This window comes from Tursiops truncatus, chromosome 11 (genome assembly GCF_011762595.2).
Source record: "Tursiops truncatus isolate mTurTru1 chromosome 11, mTurTru1.mat.Y, whole genome shotgun sequence".
Classification (NCBI taxonomy): Eukaryota; Metazoa; Chordata; class Mammalia; order Artiodactyla; family Delphinidae; genus Tursiops; species Tursiops truncatus.
The window spans coordinates 25,022,998-25,040,411 of NC_047044.1; the positions used below are offsets into that span (position 1 = coordinate 25,022,998).

The window sequence follows — 17,414 nt, forward strand, 5'->3', positions numbered from 1 at the left end:
TGTGTTTGGGTGATCCTGGCCACAAGCAACTGTTGCCCCAGCTAATCAGAAAAGTGGCAAACAGAGTCCAGGCATAACGCACACTTGAATTTGACATTTAAAAAATATGCCTAAGGAAGCCCTTTCTTATGGTTGCAAAGAACCATAAGGCTCGTGAGGCTCGTGATAGTCAGTTGAGTGTGTGAAATGTGTCTCTTTTGGTCTAGGCTGTCATTTGGCTTCTCCAACAGTATAGTGATAACGATTCAGAGATGCTCCCTCTTAAGAAGCAGAAACGTTCAATTAGCCGGAATTTGGGGTTTGACTTCTTTTTCCTTTTTTTCCCTCTCTGTTTTAACTTTTAAAATAGATAATTTTGCTTCAGGTATTCATAATTAAAATGACAAGCCCACATTAAGGATTATATTATGTAGTCAGGATGTTAGTAGGTGTATAATGTTTATCATTTTAAGTAATTTTGAAACATTAAAGTCTGTTGGACCTTTGTTTGGGTGGAAGCGCATGTTTCTTTAGGAAGGTGTTTTAGTTCACAGATTATGTTTAAAGGTCCTGTTAGTGGCTGCCAGACTGTAAACATTCTCCTGTTAAGCAAACAGGTAACTACTGTAGAACCTGTCATAGGTAGAAGCACTCAAGAGGCAGAGAGTGTGTCAAATAAGCTTTTCTGTCATTTGGCAGTTTAGAGGGTTTTTTCTTACTTACATTTACTTAATATTAAAAATAGATATTGCACATCTTGGCTCCAGTGGTCTCTAGCTTTGTATCCCTAAGTGAGATCCCATTGTATACCAATACCTCATATTGATTTTCTTAGGGAATTGGTCCTTTCATGTTTTCGTCTTAAAAATACAGTAGAATTCTACATTTCCTCCTTAATGCATTCTCATAAACATGTTAGATAATGCTAAAGACTCATATTATATTTGAAAGACTAAATTGAGTGATCTTAAAAACATTGTTGGTTTTTGGTATTATTTATGTCATGACTTCAAAAGCAAATGAGTGTATTTCAAAAATAGAGACTGTTAGAAAGCAGTCCCATTATCTTTACCCAATGTTTCCACTTTCCTTCCTCTTGCCCTTTACCCAAAGTGATTTTATTTTCTTCTATGGGAATTTTACATGAAATGGGCACGCAGGCACACACTCACACACACACATGCACATTCACACACTTGCATATTGCCAATAGTATAAATGCAGAACAGTATTCATGCTCAAATTCGGTAGCATTTCCTCTTTACTGAAAGCCTTGGGGCAATATGGGGATAACGCGACTGTTGAAGATGGACTAGGTGGACAAAAGAAGTTTCCAGATGGGTTTGTCTTGAATAACATATGCTCTCCCATCTCTAGGACTGAGTGGAGTGGCTGGAGTGAGTTCCCGCTGTGAAAAAGCCTGCAACCCTCGCATGGGAAATTTGGCTTTAGGAAGAAAACTCTGGGCAGACACCACCTGTGGTCAGAACGCCACTGAACTGTACTGCTTCTATAGTGAGAACACTGATCTGACTTGTCAGCAGCCCAAATGTGACAAATGCAGTGCTGCCCAGCCTCACCTGGCTCACCTGCCAGCTGCCATGGCAGACTCATCCTTCAGGTTTCCTCGCACGTGGTGGCAGTCTGCTGAGGATGTGCACAGAGAAAAGATCCAGTTAGACCTGGAAGCTGAATTCTACTTCACTCATCTGATTATGGTGTTCAAGTCCCCTAGGCCGGCAGCCATGGTGCTGGACCGGTCCCAGGACTTTGGGAAAACATGGAAGCCTTACAAGTACTTTGCAACTAACTGCCCGGCTACATTTGGCCTGGAAGATGATGTTGTCAAGAAGGGAGCTATTTGCACTTCTAGATACTCCAATCCTTTCCCGTGCACTGGAGGAGAGGTAAGGGCACATGTTTAACTCTACACTGTAAGTAAGGTAGAAAAATGTTACCAGCCCACATTTTTTTTAAAGCATGAAGGTATACTTGTAGCAACATGAGTGAAATTAGAATTTTTCATGAGCTTTATTTGTCATAAATTATTTCTCACCCTTAGACATGGATGTGTAGTCATTTTCAAGCAGGTTGCCCACTGGCTAGGTTTAAGTCAGATTTCTAAGATTTTACTATTTTTCATTTTAAGAAAGAGGAAATATGCAACATTATCATTTTGCCTTAGAGGTTTAAAAGGCTACTGATTTCTTCAGTTAGCAGGACTGATTACTGTGCTTCTGAAGAGGCAAGAGTTACTGAGACAGCCTGTTCCTGGAGCCCATGCTGGTATCTTCCTGAAACTGTTAGCATAAATAGGAAGTAAATAAAAACAAAACCAAGGGAGAAAAAAATATGTTTGTCAGAAGGATACTTTTATATAACAGAGGAGTTTTACTGGTAAGATTGCAAGAGTGCATAGCAAACAAATGAAGGTAGTTTCTTTTAAGATGCAGAAACTCTTTTTGGACACACATACACAACAGTTGCAGCTTAGAGTCTGGGGTCTATCCTGGGCGCAAGACCATCTCAATATCATTCTGCAAAACAGCCTCCTTAGCTACTAGTCCAATTTCTGTATGGAATGTTTACTCTTTGTTTCATATTTCCCCTCTCCTAAGGGGGAAACATGTCTTTTTTAACTTGTACAGATGTACCTAGAAAGCCCTCCCCCACTGAGATATGTGAAAACATGGAATTTAGAGGCAATTGAGAGAAAGCAGATTAAAAGAATAAAATACCTTCAACATGTAGATCAAGAAATATCAATGCAGAAAAAAAGAGAAGAGAGAGTATAGTATTTCTAATTCTAGTACATGACACAAACACACAGAGTAGATAAGTGGTTCTCAACAAGGAGTGATTTTGTTACCCCCATCACGAGGGGGACATTTTTGCTGGGGAGAGGGACACTGTTGGCATCTAGTGGATGGAGGCCAGGGATGCCACTGAGCCTCCTACAGTGGGCAAGATAGCATCCCTCCCACTCCTGTTCCCAACAAAGAATTGTTAGCTCAAAATGTCAATAGTGTCAAAGTCGAGAAAGCCTGGACCAGGTGTTAAGCATATATCCAATGCATGTATTACAATGGCTTCAGAGACTAACATAATCATTCTTCTAGCAGTCATTTATATTACTGTTCACAGACTTCCCAGATGATTATATTTAGTAAACATTCATTGAGCCCCTACTATGTGTGTCAGGCATTGTACTCAGTGCTGCTAATTCTGTCTTTGGTTTGGGGGACAGGGGTGCTTGCCAGGGACTTGATGGAAGGACTGGTTTGGAAACTTCTTCTCCCTCCTACCACAGACCCATATGGACTTTTGCCATGTTACCCAGCTACTTCTTCTTCTGTGGACACTCCCCAGACCAGGAACAGAGTTGCTGGCACCAGAGCCGAGCAGGATGTGGTACAAGCAACACACAGACTATTTTCCATTCTTAGTCTTCTTTCCATTCTTCTCTAAAGTTGGCTTAATATTGTAAACCTGCATGCACCCTGTCATGATGGACATTTTTAAAGATACCAGGACAGGAAAGAGACAGATAAGTTAGACTCATTGTTTTCTTCTGTGGAGAACACTTTGTGTTGCAAACAAATGAATGGCTTGAACTCTCAAATTGCTTTGGAATTGATCCACAGGCTCCTATCAGTTGCCTGCATCTCAGTGCTACTGGGCCATGTGTACCTATGAAGTAGCAAAAATAGAGTTTCAGTAACCAGATGGCAGGCATGCTTGCTTAGCAAATATCATATTGAATGTATTACAATGGCCCAGCAATTACTTAGAGATGACTAAAGGAACATTTATTTAACCTGTAGCAGAGCAAAATCTTGTCTTCTTTAAAGCCAAACTACTTATTGTCATCAATGCTTACATCAAATTTCAAGCAGAGACTAAAATTTACGTTAGATAGATCTTTCAATGTGCAGTCACCTTTTATATCCAGTTAAAAATTTTTTTACTGTAGTTGTTATTTCAGCAGACATATTTCAACGGCAAGAAAAACATCAAGGGCCACCTAGTTCTCTCTAGAGCATTATTTGCAAGTGTACATTAAACCATCATAGAATTTCTTCCCTTCAGAGACAGGTTTGAGAATGAATCTTTCCCTCCTGAGTTAGAGAGTAGAAGAGAGTCTTCCTCAAAGGTAAGGACCAGAGGAAGCCCCCTAGGAAATGATTATTATCTACCTCTCGCATGTTGCTTTGGAATATAAATTAGTGCTGAACTACAAATTAATTTTTCAGTACAACCCTGTATCCTCAATCACTCTCTTTGAAAACTGAGTGATCAGAAAAATAAGCCAATTAATCTAGCATCAAATAAGTAGTCTCAAATTTCATTTACTCCTTATTTATAATACTATAGACCTGTATCTTCCTCCATTCTATATAAGACTTCTCAGGCTTTCTCTAGGTATTATCCTACTACTCAGACTAACATAAATATATCCCAGACTTAATTTGTTTCCATTATTCATTCTAAAATATTTCTTTGGGCTTTTAGGGCCCTAGAGAGTCCTGTAGTTGCATGTCTAAGAAATCAGATATGCCCATCTTCAGAGTGGAAGGCACCAGTCATCTGAAAAAGGACTTTAAAAATATAGGCCCGAAATGCACACAGAAGAATACTTTTTAAATTCAAGAATAATTTTTAAATTTAAATACTTTTTAAATCCAAGTCAAATCTACTACACAGAAACTTTCTAAACTGGTCAGCAGTTTCAAAGAATAGGATATGGTTATCCTAAAATGTGTCTCCTTTACAGGAGAGGAGATAGGCTCAGAGGTAGGGCGATTTGCCCAACGACATACAGTTAGTTAGTTATGTGGCAGCGCTAGGACTAAATCACAAGTCTTCTGACTTTAAGCATAGTATTTGTTTCAAAAAACCATGTTCTCTCTCCATTACCTCTAAGAATTGCTAGCAAAGAGCTATCTGCCTTTCTCCTCGCTCACTCTCTCACATTTGCTATTCATTTGGATGTGACATGAAGGTAAAAAAGAATTTGCCAGATGGCTTTCTCCTGAGCAGGAATGTCCTCTGAGATGTCAGTGGTGTTCTGGGAATGAAAGTTTCCATGGCCAAACCAGATTGGGAAACACTGACTGGGTTTAACAAAATTAGACATTTATAAGTATATAAATATTCTCATTATGTGTCCTCTGTCTCCAAGTGGGAAGTATAGGATGGGACATCCCCAAACTTATTTGCCCATGCAACCCTCTTTTTGCAGAACTCCGATGACTATCTTTCAGAACTCTAGAGATCCTCAGAGCACAACTTGGGAAATGCTGGGGTGGAGGTATTAAGTGCTCCCAAAATCCTGGTAAAAGGCACAGATGGGGAAGGTGTTGTTCAAGGGGTACGAAGTTTCAGTTATGCAAGATGAACAAGTTCTGGAGATCTAATGTACAACAGTATGACTATAGTTAACAATACTTTATTGTGTACTTGAAATTTGCTAGGAGGGTGGATCTGGAGTATTCTCACCACACATACCGAAAAGTGGTGACTATCTGAGGTGATGGAAATGTTAACCTGAAAGTGGTGATTATTTCACAATATTTATGTATATCAAATCATCAAATTGTACACCTTAAATACATGCAATTCTTAATTTTCAAATATACCTCCATTTTTTTTTAAAAAAAGGCACAGGCAGATGTGGTGCTTGGCATGGTACTGGGAATGGGGGTGGGGAAGGGGGAGATAGAGAACAAATAACTAAGTAAAATATACAGTATGCCAGAGTGTGATAGGTAGTAAGGAGAAAATAAAACAGGGTAGGGGATAGGGAATGCTGGCAGGGGAGGGCTTGCTGTTTTTAAAACAGGTTGAAGGATTTGTGTTTGATGGAACAGACAGTGACAAGAAATCTGAGTTCCTGGCAAGTTTTCTTGAGTGAACAAAATCTGTACTTAAGGGTCCCATTCTGTCAACCTGTTGATATGGAAAAATGAAGTTGTGTATTAAAATGACAAACACTGGTAAAAATCCCTCTTGCTAGTGTTTCTTAAAATGAGAGCATTTGAAAAGGAACCTGAATGTCATTGATGGAAAAGCACATGACTGATGAGTAATCTGAAGCCTGAAGAGAGTTAAGTGACTTGTCTACAATTACTCAGCTGAAATTCGTACTTCCTGACTTCTAGCCCAGTGCTGTTTCCATTATACTAGTTTGAAATTCCTTTGTACCAAGCTGTGTAGTGTGAAAGATACAAAAACTATATACATTCCTTTCCTTCGTAATCCTTACAGTCCAGTGGGTAAGAGATTAAATGTGATAATTTATGGACTGATTGATTAAATAATGTGAGGTAGTGCATGATTAATTCCCCAAGTATGTTGTGAAAATAATGTGCTTTGCAAGATCTGAGTATCTGTTTGTCTCTTTAGGCCATTGAAAAGGATTATATTTCAATACCTTGTGATAAAGTCAGTATGGCACAAATGTGCAGAAAATGATAAATTAATCAGGTTTTTACAGGTATTTATATGTATAATGTCCTAGACAATATTTAGGATTTTTAAAACTGAAAAGATAAAGTAATACATGAGTAGAAATGCTTTCTAAACACTACTCTTTGGTTAGCTACTTGTTTTCTTCAATCATTGAAATGTGCTCATGCCTATTTTTTCAGCAGCATCAGTCATGAGTCATAGTGGCAGCTCTTATCTACTGAAGCTTTCCCATCTGCCAGGCATTCTGTAGAGTCCTCTGCATCCCTTATTTTCACAAGAACCCTGTTAGTTGGGTACAAGTATTTACCCCATTTTACAGACAAAGTACCTGAGACTTAGTGAGTCAGAGTAACTTGGTCAGAGTAAGTAAGTAATGAGCTAACCTGTGCCAGAGCTGGGATGATTAGCTTGCTTTAAAATTATTTATATGATTAGGTTTTATTATAACTCCAAAATTAAAAAAACAAAACTAAATTGCTCTGGTAATTATGAAACTGTAAGACTTACAGTTTAATTGATAATTTGTAATATAGGTTTGTGAACTTTGCATAATAAAGTTAATTTTTTTTACATTAGATAGAAAAATAACAAGTAAAGATTCTTTGCACTTAATGTTACCCAAGATATTTAAAATAAACTATATGGGAATGAGTATTACAGTTCTTCAGTACCATTTAGCATACTTTTTATTTGATTGATTTGTTTGTTGGGTGGAAGGGAAATACTTTTTATCTAGTTGGTAACCGCTTTAAGTAATTCTTCTAAGTTATTAATGTTATGCTTTGAAGCATATTCTCAGCTACAATTTTGTTGAACTTTTTTGAAAATAAAATGTTGTATATATTTGTTTAGAGTGTTTCAATTATCCACACCCTGGGGCTACTCCCTTCCTGTAGGGGTGAGGCTAGAGACTTACAACAGCACATTTTAAAAAATGGCTTTAGTTTAAGGAAAACCCACAGGATGGTTATCAAATAAAATTATTCAAAGGAGCTACATTAAAAATTCGAACAAACCCAGAAATTAAATCAATAAACTTTGACTTATTGATTTCAATGGGTGAATACCCACCCCCCTACCAAATACCTTCTTTCTAGCTATTAAAAAAATCTGTTTAGCAGATATTTGTTCTACTTGATGGTTTAACTTTGCCAGTATTTGGTTGTAATTTTCTGGAAACTTTGAGATCAGATTGCAAAATGCTGAGTTAGTAACTGATGATTCATATGGAAAAATTAAGGCCAGACAATGAGGAACAGACACCTGGAGGTCAGGTATATCTGGGCATACAAGGTAACTTCCTACCAAGGAGCGGAGAACACAAACCAGGATGGGAGTATTAGAGGTTAGGGGCTCTGGAAGATGAGGAAAATGAATCATGCAGAGAATATGGAAGTTGTTGCTTCTGATCAGTAATCAGAATTGTCTGAAAAGTCACTGAACGTAATCTCTCTCTGGTCTGCACTCCCATGCACTCTGGTCACTCACATGTAACTATAATATCATGTCCCCCGTCTCTTCTATTCCTACAGTGGTCACTTCGTGAGGAACTTTGTCTCCTCTCTCCTTGTATTCACTCTGTGGCTCCCAGGACCCCAACCTCTGAACCTAGCGCAGATCCCCACAGGGCATGAATGTCCAGAGTGCATGTGGAGAATACTTCAGGACAGCGAGGGCGCTGGTGCTGAACTGAATTATATGAAAATAACTGTAAAATGATAATACTGTTTACTAATTGTGTTGGATGTTACACAACTCCTAAGTATCCTTTCAAACTAGTCCTGATTCGTTCATTCTTCTTACAAATATTTATATAGTGTCTCCCATGTGCCAACTATTTTAGGAGTTGCGGACACACAGCAAAAAGTCAAAAACTGCTGCCCCTGAGATTACATTCTAAATGTAAGGTGCTAAACAAGTTAAGTAAGTAAAATATATGGAATGTTAGATAGTATCAATAATCAGTGTAAATTAAGAAAGAAAAAAAAAAAGCAGGGAAGGGGGCTAGGAAGTAGGAAGGGGGTTTTAAGTGTTTAGACAGAGCTCCCAGGGAAAGCCTCACTGTGACTTTTAAATTAGACCTGAAGGGAAGCAGAAATGAGTCATGGGCACGTCTAGGGGAAGAGCAAAGGCCCTGAGGAAGTCTGCCTCCTACTGATAGGACTGTGAAGAGGCTGGTGCTGAAGCAGAGGGGTTGAGGTGTAGTATAACAGGTGAGGTCAGAGGTCAGAGGGATAACGGGGAGGTGTGGGAGATTATGTGGAGCCTGATAAATAGGTGCCCAGGATGGCCCAAATTTACACCTAGATCACTTAAATCCTGTTCATTATTTGTAGCATCCCCTTTCACTCTCAAAGAGATCCCAGTTTGGACAATAAGTTATTATAGTCATTGAGTTTTACTCTGAATGATACTGGAAGCCAGTGGAGTCTTGAGCAGAGGGGCAATATGATCAATTTATTTTTAATAGGATTTCTCTGGTTTGTGTGTTAAGGAAAGACCAAAGGGGGAAGCAGGGAGACCAGCTAGAACGCTGTTGCAGTAATTCAGGCTAGATCTGATGGTGCCTGGACAGAAGGTAGCAGTGGAAATGGTAAAAAGCTGTTGAGTTCTGGATCGGTTTTATGGATAAAAGCCAACAGCATTTGCTGACAGGTCGGATGCAGGGTATGAGAGAAAGAGAGAAGTAAGCATGTTTTTAGCCTGAGCACCTGGAAGAATGGGATAGCCAATTACTGAGATGAAGAAGACTCTAGAGGGGACAGATTTGGAGAGGAATGCCAGGAGCTTATATGTGGACACGTTAGGTATGAGTTGCCTGTGAGACATCCAAGTGGAAATACCGAGTAGGCAGTTGGATCTGTGAGTTTAAAGTTCAGAGGAGGGTTCTGGACTAAATATATAAACTTGGGAGTCATCAGTGCAGAGATGATGTTTAAAGCCATGAAACTGGATGAGATCATCAAGGGAGTGGGTGTGGATAGAAAAGAGGAAAGTCCAAGAACTGAGCCCAGGAGAGGATCAAAGTTAGTCCACTGACGCTGCCATTACCATAAACGCTTGGAACTGCCCAGGCTTATACAAGAACCAGTCTTACCAATCTGCGGGTTGGTAATTAAATGGTTGTTTAATTAAGCAACAACATGAATTCGAATAACATTGACTTGCTACAGTCGAAACAGAGGGTACAAATCTAAAATGAAAAGTCAGAGGGAAGGCATGAGAACTGCAACTTTAGGTTTTCAAAAGATGAACCGAAACAAATGAGGAGAAGGGAAAGCACTGAGCAGGTAATAAATGATGATAGAAAAGGGAGAGGGAACAGTATTGAAGGAGAATGATAACCCTTGAAAATATCATGCTGAAAGAGAAATGTTGATTTTAGGTGCTTTCAGATTTTAAGGGCCTCACATTCCATTTTATCTTGACTTATCCAACTTTTAATCTTCTTTTGACTCACAATTCCAGCTATAGGAGCAATTTTTTGGAATGATTTTTTTTAAAAGGCATTTTTTAAATGCCCCTGAGCTATTACAGTATTGGAAATGAAATTAAAATATAGCATTGTACACATTTTTTCTGCTTAGTGGGTTGTGAAATTTAATTTTCAAAATGTGATGGAGAACATCTACCTAAGGCAAGGGTGCTGTGCAGTTAATCCCGTTTATGTAGAAGTATTTACATTTTCACAATCTTGAAAAATATTAATGTTTTTATTAATGCTTATGTATTAATGTTTAGTTGTTCTATTAAGGAGGAGAAGAGAAAAGCATCATTTAGAGATCACAGTATAATGTGCCAGTTTCTATTATGCTGGGCATTTTGTACACATCTCACTTTATCTCTAAGAAACAAGCTCTTTTCCTGGATAGTTTGTCTTGTTAACAAACAAACAAAAACAAAACACCAACCCTCTTTCTATGTCCTGTTTCACTCGTCTTCCTAACTTTCCTGTAACTGACAGGAGCAGAAGTCTTTCAAGGCATCAGCTATGTTTGCCGATGTTACTTTACACTTCATAATCACAGTTCCTAAAACAAAACAAAAAAAGTATGAAAAACATTCAAATGCCTTCTGCGTGACATCATCTGTGCTAACACTCTGTCTTTCGGCAGCTACTGAAAAAGGTTTCAGTGTTTTCAAATTAAATCAAAGAGAGAAAATGTAATCACTCCCTTATACTGTTTAATCTCCATTAAGAATTTGTGTTTCTTTTTATTTCAGCCAACCTGACCTTGCTGAGGTCTTTGAGGCTTTCCATCAGTTCCTTTTGTAATTGATGCCTACATTTTTCTCATATCCTGTGTCCCAATGAATAACCCTCTGACTCCACTCCCACCTCCAAATAAAAAGCAAAAGTAAATGGAGGCCACATCAACCACTTCTCTGTCAGAAGAACTAGGCACCTCACTCTCCAACAACCCATGTTCACCATCCCAACACACCCAAAGGGGGAGGACACTACACTCAGCCTGTTGTAACAATAGCTCTCTCTCTGATGATTACCAGAGTTCAGAAGAACATAGGCCCACTGGGGAATCCTTTCTGGGGCAGGGGACGTAGTGAAGAGGTATAGTTTGCAACAACAGAAAGGTAATCGTCAACTCCTGCCCACATGCTCTATCAATCCTCTTTGTTACTTTTGGCCATTTTTCTTTCTAATTTTTATTTCTTCTCTTTAACAATTTAGTTATGTCACATTAGACCACTTCTTTTATCTCTTCTTTGGCCCCCAAATATCTATTTGTCTGCAAAAATGGACATGATACCTAGCCTGCTCCCATGATTTTCTCTCTGGAATCTTCTGTCAGTTCTCTCAACTCCATTGCCCCCTTGTCTGTCCATCACATCCCCATTCTAGATCAATTCTACTGTTCGCCTTCTCGCTCCTTCAGCTAAATAGCTGAACTCTAATGGGAAAAATAATAACACAATTGTGCTGAGAGATACCTCTACAGATTTATGTTTTCCAGCCTGAATTTGGCCCTCAAACTTCCCTGGAAATCCTTTTTCCGTCAGCTCCCTTTCATTCCTGCAATGACTCTTTCAAAGTGTCTTCTCTCCCTAAAACCCCTTCTCACACCCATTGCTTGCTCTCAGCCAGAGTTTGCCTCTTACCTCACTGAGAAAATAAAGACCTAAACAAACAGCATCACTGTCTAACCCAGAAAGACCCATCAAGGCGAAAACTGAGATTCATTCTCGATTCTTTTCTCTCCTTCACCCAGCCTCAGCCAGTCCCCAGGGCCTGTCCCATTCTGCTACTGCAGTGTCTCTTGAGTACGTATGCTTCTCTCCATCCCCACAGCTACAAATGGTGGTGCAAATCATTTCTATGTATTATTGCAATGTTCTCCTGAAGGTTCTCTCTACTCTGTCTTGCTTGCTCCCCAATCTGTTCTCTGTACCACACTCTGAAGGATCTTTATGAAATCTAAAATGTCACTTCTCTGCTTAAAACCCTTCACTGACTCTCCAGTTTCCTCATAACGTAGTCCACGTTGTTTAATGGGGCACGCTAGGTCCTTTCTAATACCTGCTGCCTCAGCCTCTTCACTGCCGCTATGCCCCAGCCTCCAGCTCTACCTATTGAACCATCGTATTACCCCAAGGTGCCATGCTCTTTCTTATCCTCTGACCCTTGCACACATGCTTTCTTTTCCTGAGATGCTCCTCTCCCCAAGTCCTACCTCTCATCCACTTAGCCAAGTTGTCACTCAGATATTTTTGGATGGATGGATGAAAGGATAGATAATTGCTATTGATCCTTAAGGACTTTCCTTAAACTTCACCTCTTTCCAAAATCCTGGGTTAGGTGCACTATGTATGTGCCTTACACCTGTGCATCCTTATCACACGCTCACCTCTGTCATGGCGTTTATCGCATTGTTCTGTGAGCTCCTTAAGGCAGTCCAGACCACACTTCGAGAAACACTAGACTTGCATCTAACATGTTGCCTGCTAAATAGCTGTTTATCAAATATATGAACTCTGAGGCATTATCATTGTTAAGATTATCTATAATAACTATTTGTTACCTTTTGTTGTTCATCTTTATGGCAGAGCACCTGGTCTGCAGGCACACTAAACAGTCTGTTTGAGAGATGACTTGCTAAATGTCTGTTAAGTTAGCCATTTAGGAGGACAGATCCTAAGGCAGATAGTTAATTAGTACAATTTCTCAACAAGAACAATGTCGTAGCCTCCATCCCTTTGCAAACCCAAACCATAGGCTCTATTGCTAATCTGCAAAGGCCTGGTACAAAGGGTTGCAGTTTAGATGGAAAGGTACAAATCTATCAACACCTGTTGGAAAACAGCAGAAGGTGCATGTAAAGGTTAACTGGGGGATTTTGTTTAGTTTTTCATTGAAATCATTGGAAATGATTGAATAGAGGGCCTCATGCTTCTGCTCCTGCAGTGCTTCCAGCTGGGCTTCTTTTCACAATGCTGTGTTGGGTGCAAAGGTGGGGTTTTTTTGTGATTCTGGAAAACAATCACCTTATGACATGGCCTCTGGACAAACCTGTGCAGCTATCTGGTTCACTCAGATAAACTGCCAAAGTTGTTACTCCCTATCCCTAAGAAATATTATTTCAAGTAAGCCAAACCCCACTCACCTGCATTTCTAGAGCTGGGAGGAGAAACTAGCTTTGAAGAAAGAGGTTTAAATATTCTTTTCTTTGAAAAATCGAACCAAAAAAACTTAAAAATATAAAACTTGTAAGTTATGTCTCTTTCTTATTATCTGAACATCACTGTAGTATATTCCTGCCTTCAGGGAGCTCACAGTCTGATCGGGACTTTTAAATTGCTGTCTCTTAAAGTATAAAAAAATAATTGAAAGGTGGAGAAGGAAATTCCATGGAAAAGTGCACATGTGTGAAGAAGGTCAATGCTCAGAATGGTTGGAGAGTATGGAATGGTGGGGAATGGAGAAGAGAGAGGGATGAGGGAAGATGAGGCTAACCCTGAAGGCTCAGTTCAGATTATACAGGGTCTAGTGTGCAGAGTATTTTGGACTTGATCCTGTGGGTAGTGGAGATCAATCAGTAGCTCTGGGTAAGGATAACATAATCAGAACTGTTTAAGAAAGACAACTCAGGGAACGTTGTGAAAGATTCTTGAGCAAAACTTATGAGATTAAACTTAATAGTGATAAATTCCTCTTTTCAAAAATCAGCTGTAATACCACCAAAGAGGTGTGACTTATCAGCCATTCATGTGAAAAAGACCTGAGGGTTTCGTTTGACTGTAATCTCAATGTGAGTCAACAATACATCACGACTGCCAAAAAAGCTAATGCAGTCTTAGGCTGCATTAATAGAAAAATAATGCTCCAAACAAAAAGAGAATAGTCCTTTTGTTGTGTTCTCTAGTCAAAGCACAGCTAGAATATTATGTTCAGGTCAAGATATTCCTATTTAGAGAAAGCTGAGCAGAATTGGTGAGATCAATTAGAAACCTCATTATATCATGAACAATTAACTTGGGATATTTCGCCTGTGAGAGAGGATTTATGGATGTTCAGGAATTGCTAGCATTCTTCAGATGTTTGAAGAGGGATTAAATGGACTCTGATGCTTTCAGAAAGCAAGAGTTTGACCAAAGAAAGACTTTTTAAAAAAACGGATGTATCCAAAAGACAAAGTGAGATCCATTGAGTTTCTCATCCCATGAAATGTTTCAGCTAAGGCTGAGTGAGCCTCTATGAGAGATGTTACAGAAAGGATTTGTGTACAGATTTGAAGATTTGTCTCAGGACCCCTTAATGTCTCATCCACCTCTGAATACATGGGTTATGCCATAGAGTGAGTAAATGACAAGAAAATTCTTTACATCCAAACTACTCCAATAGCAGGGGTCTTGGGCTGGATACTGCTTAGCTAGTCACATCAGTCTTCCTGCTAGCTAGGCAGGAGCCCTCAATTTTGGTGTAATCTTTTTGGGGAGATCTCATTTCTTGCAAGGTGAATGGGTCCTTCTTCTTAACCACTGAACATAAGGAAGTCACTTAACTGCTAAAGAAAAGGGTGTCAGCAGAAAAAGAAATGAGTCCCTACTCTCTCTGAGTCTCTATTTTGTATGTATAGATGATATTTTATCTATAGCCTGTATTTCTAATGCAATGTGATAGCATAAGTGTAGGAGTTGGAGGCCCATATCAGGTCCATCACCAGGTTCTGGTGGTTCTATCTCTAATTGGTTCTCACCTCCACTGTTACCACTTTAATTCAAGTTCCACATCTCACACCCAATCCTCTCAAGTAGCTTCAATGGCTCTCTTTAATTTAGGGGTCTTAGACTCTTCATTTGTAAATTGAATCAATGTGAGAAAGGACAAAATAAGGCACATATAAATGTGTTTTATAAATGGCTAAGTGCTCTATAAATGCTAATTATTATTAACAATAATATAGTTCAATTACGTTATTAGTGAAGTGCACTTTTAGGTCACTTCATCCAGTCAATCAGCAAATATTTGGATGCCCACTATGTGTCTAGCACTATCTCAGGCTCTGGGGATACAGTAGTAAACAAAAATAGACATAAAATGCATTCTAAAGGCCAGGCAACTGACTTACAAATAAATTTTTAGAACACAAACCACTTGTAAGTTAGGGACATCCTGTACTAACATTGGTTAACTGTCAATGTTTTTCAAGAGCATCAAGGGTCTACATTTTTGCTTAGTGCTTTTGGACAGCTATTTAATTAGAGAACACATCAGTCTTGGTCATTTCATAGTAGAGTGAATATAAAGAATTATATACTTTTTTTATTAAAGCAGTAGCCCAGTCATCTTCACAAACAGGCAAAAATAGACTAGAAGGAGTTAGATTTAGAGAAAAATGAACAAATCCGATGTACAAAGAACAATTCATGTCTCTTCATTCCATATTTAGTTCTACATATCTATTGTGACTCTACAAATTCTTTTAAAACTATATTATGAATGTCAAGTACAAGATAAAGAACTAAGTTTTAAAAGATATTTTTAGATGGCAAAGTTATGTTAAGAGATAAGTATGAGCTTAAAGTAAAACTTCTTATCAAAACTGAAAAAAAATGTATCCACCTACACCTTGTTGGTATTTCGGACTCCAAGGAGGAATCTCCAAGTGATCCCAGTAAGAGGTTGCTCTGTAGGGAACTCAGAGTGAGTGAGCAAAGTTCAGTTCCTGACCCTGGTCTGGATTCCCTATTTGGACTTGTCTTTATTCTTTTGTTAAGAATAGATACTCTTCATGACTTTGTATGGTAGGTTTGTTGTTAAAATAAATGGTCTTTTAAAACAATATGCTTGAAAAAGTCTCTCTTGAAGTCCTGTTCAAGTTAGTCAGGGAGTTATAACATGTTTAAAAGATTATCAGTTTGAAATACTGTAACCAGAACAGGTGGGAAACACCTGTTTTCCAAGAACTTTATAAAATATGCACCAGGCGCACGTGGAAATTCATGGGCCAACAGTTCAGTGATGTATTATTGCTGTTCCTTTTTAGTTCTCCTTTTTAAAAAGCCCAGTTGAGAAAGCATTTAGCTACTTCTGGACGTTCTAGCAGGTGCCGTAAGTGTAACCAGAAGGCTATGTTACTTGTGGAGCTGGCCGCTGGTACTTTCATCCTCAGAGGCCATTTTAATCTCCTGGTCAGTTTCAACCAGTCACCTTCATCCCTTCAGCTGCTTATGGAGACAGGGGGAACCAATTCTGTTCATATGTACCTACTGAATATTTAGACTGCTGTGGCCACCCCCAACTCCGCTTCGTTACGTCAGCCTTACCTGCCAGTTTGCCTGTCAGTTTAGTTGGTGTGTAACCAGAAATATTATTTTCTCATGAACTAAATAATACAATGACAGATACTATGGAAATATGCAGATAATGTTACGACATTCTATTCACATATAGAAGTGACTCTTCCCTTCCCTACCTCCCAAAATAATGACACTGGAATGGCAATCTTGCCTCCCTGTTTTACCGTGATTGTAGGTGCGTGCTCAGTAGGCTACATAAATAATATTCTCATGGTGAATTCATTTTTTTTTTTTTACTTTCATACCACTGTCCCTACTCATCAACTCCATTTCTTCCCAAATAGCTGTATTGAAATACTATAGGTGTTTTAAAATCTGAATATTCCTTAGGTTACAGAAAAACCTTTGAAATGCATTTGGATTGAAAAAGAATTGGGAAAAAATGTTCAGCAGTAGAGTTTAGAATTTGTTTGACATCTTAGAGGGGGAAATGTGAGGAAAATAGTGTCATTGGTTGCTTACATATATAAATAAAACAGAGGTCATTTGCTACCTAGCCAGAGTGGTAAATGGTCTAAAAACTACATGATATGAGACACTGTAGATATTTTACCTGGAAAATGAAAGTGAAGTTGGTGGCTGCCGTTAAATGTTTGAAGGACTTGCTTGTTGAAAGTAAAATAGACTTATTTTGTGTAGCTTCAAGATCAGTATTAGAAGTTACAGAGGACAGATCTAGCTTAACACAGAGGAACTTTTTGATAATTAGAATCATCAAAAAATGAAATATGCTGCCTGATGAGGGTGTGGGATCTAATAGAGAACAGATGGGTATCAGCCATTCTAGAGGAACTTCCAGCATTGAGAAATTTGGTTAAACGGCCTTACGTGCTCTTCTGATTTAAAAAAATAATATTTGGGGCTGTTTTCTGACACCGCTTTTCACAGAGCTCGCTCAATTTTCAAGAATTCGGGAACAACTGAAATCCTACGCATGACTGATTTTTCTTATTCAGTTTTGTATCCAGAGTACCTAGCACAGTGCCTGATACAAAGTATCTCCTCAATAAATAATGGTTGAATGAATAAATGCTTCTTTGATTAAAAGGCTTAATGTCACATAGACCTGGAATTTTATCTTTAATCACAGCTCTGTCATCACTCAGAAATGACACTGCTGATAAGAGACACAATTAGGATTTATATTA

At 38.7% G+C, this 17,414-nt stretch overlaps 1 protein-coding gene across 2 annotated transcripts in view; it reads left to right on the forward strand.

The window, feature by feature from the left end:
* Positions 1 to 17,414, forward strand: part of NTN4 (netrin 4) — a 106,718-nt gene that overhangs the window by 1,994 nt on the left and 87,310 nt on the right. For both annotated transcript variants that reach the window (XM_033866245.2, XM_033866244.2), the window contains exon 2: positions 1,357 to 1,886. In XM_033866245.2, coding sequence (XP_033722136.1) covers positions 1,357 to 1,886 — 530 coding nt within the window. The remainder of the gene's footprint in view (positions 1 to 1,356; positions 1,887 to 17,414) is intronic.